General features: G+C 39.3%; 1 protein-coding gene across 1 annotated transcript in view; it reads right to left on the minus strand.

Annotated features, from left to right (window-relative positions):
• The window catches only part of LOC137742529 (Eukaryotic aspartyl protease family protein), a 1,559-nt gene extending 111 nt beyond the window's left edge, over positions 1–1,448 (minus strand). Inside the window, exon 1 of the mRNA XM_068482420.2 lies at positions 1–1,448. This exon is cut by the window's left edge and continues 111 nt beyond it. Coding sequence (XP_068338521.2) covers positions 107–1,426 — 1,320 coding nt within the window. The 5' untranslated portion in view covers positions 1,427–1,448 and the 3' untranslated portion in view covers positions 1–106.
• Positions 1,449–3,667: the final 2,219 nt, after the last annotated feature.

A 3,667-nucleotide genomic window follows, 5' to 3' on the forward strand; every position in this document is an offset into this window, starting at 1 on the left:
AATATTGGTGCAATCATATCTGGCCACTTAATAATAATAAAAAGTGTGATACATTATTCAAATTTCAACATAAAATTAAGTAGCTAAACGTTAATTAATCAGTTGATTAATTAATGGACGTGAAGTTGAAGTTGGCACACGTAGTTTGCGTAAACAGAAGCGATGAGCTGAACCCTAGCCTTGACGTGGCCAAATCGAACTGCAGCAGATTATCCTCCAGCTGGAGCCCTCCGATCACGATAGAAGTTCTCGGATTCTCGCCGCCGTTCACAATCCCAAGGCACAAAACGCTGTCGTTCACCTGCACCATAGAGTTCGCCCCGAACACCCTCCAGAACGTGCTGTTGTTCTGGAACACAAAGTCAATGCTGGGCACGGAAGGCCCAACACGCGTGCTCAGCACATTTTCTGTGCTGAAGCACACCTCGAACGGGCCAGTAGCGCCTGTTTGAGTGATGTTGATGGCTTTAGCTTCGCTGATGAACATCTCAGTCACGGCCTTGAATATGGAGGCCTCGAGGACCGTGTAGGGGTTGACGGTGCTGATCTTGGTCCCACCGACGCCCTCACCGTCGATAGACAGAAGCGTCGTGTTGATGGCGACGGCTTTCTCGTTGACGTTAATGGCGTTGACTTGGATGAAGTATTCGGACGAGGGATCGCCTTGGGTGAAAGCCGACGCCGTGCTGACTGGATTAATGTACAGCCGGGTGTAGATCAGGGACTGCGAAACGTCGACGTTTCTCGGGAGGAACACGTAGGGACCGTCCCCGAAAAAGACGACGCCGTTTACGTCAGTACGCGTGGAGGACGACAGACAGATGGCGAACGTCCTGTCGAAGCTGAACGCCGATGCGAATTGCGAAGGTAGAGATATTCTGGTGCGGCCGAGTCCAGCCATCCCCGAAACCCCCGCAGCAAGGCCTTGTAATAAGAAAGTCGGCGCGCAAGCGAAAAGGAACCGCGAAACGGTGACGTTTGGTCCCGGGTTGGAACCGGTGGTTGACTGGACTGAAACGACGTCGGATGCGAGCTCACCGCCTGTCGCTGTGTGCGTGACGGTGTTGTCGGGGGTGAGGCCGCAGGTGTTGTTGTTGCATCCGGGTTTCGGGGAGGAGAAGCAATCGCCGCAGCCGGTGGCTTTCGCGAGAGAGCACTGGGCCGAGTGGCAACGCGCGGGGCGGTACGTGGATGACACGTAGTTTTGTTCGCAGTCGACCCATAAGAACTGGCCGCCTAGGTCGAGGACTAGGTTTATGGGGACGAGAGGGGTTCTTTGGGAAATGTGGGTGGTGTATTGGAGGGTAGAAACGTCTTTTGAGACTGGGACGGCGAGGGCTTTTGGCCGGAAAGATTGTTGCGCGAAAGTGGAAGAGGGGTTGAAGAAGAAGAGGAGAAGTGTGGAAAAGACGATATAGGAAGCCATGGCTGAGTTGAAGGATTGTATGAGAACCGCAAGGTGTATTTATAGTTGATGCGGTGGGTATGGTAACTTGTGTGGTGGTGTTTAATTATTAACAAGAAAAAAGGGGGAATATGCTATTTGAAGTTTGAACTTCTCGTTCTATCTTCTTGGCTATGTTTTTTAATTTGTAAAGTTCCACGATAAATCGTTTATTTTTTCAAGTCGTCATATAAAGATCAATTTTACAAAAAATTGATTAAAATGAAATCATTAGTCATCTAATTGTTTCAATAAATAAACAAATTATGTAGTTCTTGCTTACACACTGAAATTTGACAACGTTAATGAAACGGTCAAACAATTTATAATTTAATTAATTTTGTGCAAGTTAATTTTTAAAATTGACATATAAATTAGATAGCTTCTATCATAAAAATAAATAAATAAATAAATAAATAAATAAAGAGTATAAACGAGAAAGTTGCAAACATTCAATGAAAAAAAAAAAAACAATTTATATGACTAAAAGTTTTTTATCCCTTAAATTAAGACCGACTAGTCATCATCAAAAATCTCTTTGGATTTATATGTATACGTAAGAGGATAAGGGAGCGAAAAGGTTGATGTCAACGGATGCTGCTGGTTTTATGCATATATGTGGTAAGCTCGATCAAGGTGGCAAAGGGAGCTTGTAATATCTGTCTACATTAATTGACTTTGAAGGTTGATTATTGAGGACTTCTCTGTTTAAATAGGCATAGTTGTCGGTCTCATGTTTCCGTATAAACTCGTAACAATGCTCATCCACTTAAATTATATATATAGGGAATTGTTATTGGCATTCCAAAATTCACATTTTACACTTCAAACTTTATATATTTGGAAAGAAAAATATACTTGTGAGGAGTGTAGAATGAGATTTTTGGAGTGTCAATAACACTTCCATATATATATATATATATATAGTGTTTTGGATTTGATCCGAAATCGATTTTTGTTTGTAGCCAATGGTCTAGTGATTTTGAACAATCAATATTATCTACACTAAGAAGAGGGGGTTGGCTTGTCACAATGGGCTAGCAATAATGTGGTTCAAATTCACATTTGGCGAGAATCAAATCTAAGACCTCTCACTTACAAGTGAAGAGGAATACCACTGGACCTAATACTTTTAAATGAATGAAAGCATTTTTAGAGAAAATATTTTTGAGTTACTAAAAGCACTAAAATGCTTTGCAAGAACAATAAATTATGTGCTTCTTGTAGGAAGCACTGCAAGTGTCTTTTCAAGATTTACTTGCATTTTTACTAAAGGTTGATCCTAAAAACATTTTCATAAAAAACACTTTCAGTTATTTTAAAAACAGTTTCAAACGAGTTCAGCTTTTCCGCTTCTCAAAAGCTTGTTCAATATTTGAATAAAAATCAACGTTAATATTGTCTTCGAACCTTAGCTTTTACTACATTCATCTTCAAACTGATCTAGATATTGCTGGCATTGCCAAAGAACTGGTCTTCCAAATTCAAATTATTTTTTAATTATTGAGGAATAATATGGTTGTAGCTAGCATGACATTGAAAAGATAATCAAGTTGAATTAATTGACTGTCTAATTAATTAGACAATCTCATACGTTTACCCTTCACATTCTTCGATTAAACTAACCTTCTTAACAGTAATATATATAACTAAAAGACTATTATGACTGTGATATGCTCATATTTATATATATTTTTTACATTAAATTCACTTGTTTTTTCTTAGTTAGTTGTTTATATTTTTGAGCTATTTACTTTGTTTTTGTATTTTGTATGATTTGTCAAGCAAAGAAAAGAAAAATTGTGGGATTTTAAGTAACAAATTCGTCAAAATTACCTGTGCAGATCAGCTGACTTTGGAAGCAAGTTGCGAAAACTCAGAATGAATTAGAGAATAAGCCTTATATGCTTGGAAAGCTACAGATGTCTATTTTTTGGAGAATTTCGCGGATTGTTAATATCATTTTTCTAGAAGAAGTTATGGTCGTTTTAACACTGAAAGGTTCACAAGAGAATGAGCACTTTGTAACTGCAATGAAAGCAATAAACCCAATAAATCTAGCAGCTAGCAGCTAGCAGCCAAAAGTGATGCAACCAAGAACAAGCCAGTTGACAACTATTCAAATATCAGAGAAAATGGAATTAAAGATGAGGATTAAGAGGGAGTAATTGGCATAAAGGCTACCTAAAGAGTTACAATTGTATTACCATTTCCTCTCACTTA

The sequence above is a fragment of the Pyrus communis genome, chromosome 11, assembly GCF_041283825.1.
Source record: "Pyrus communis isolate YQ-2024b chromosome 11, ASM4128382v1, whole genome shotgun sequence".
NCBI classification, from domain to species: domain Eukaryota; kingdom Viridiplantae; phylum Streptophyta; class Magnoliopsida; order Rosales; family Rosaceae; genus Pyrus; species Pyrus communis.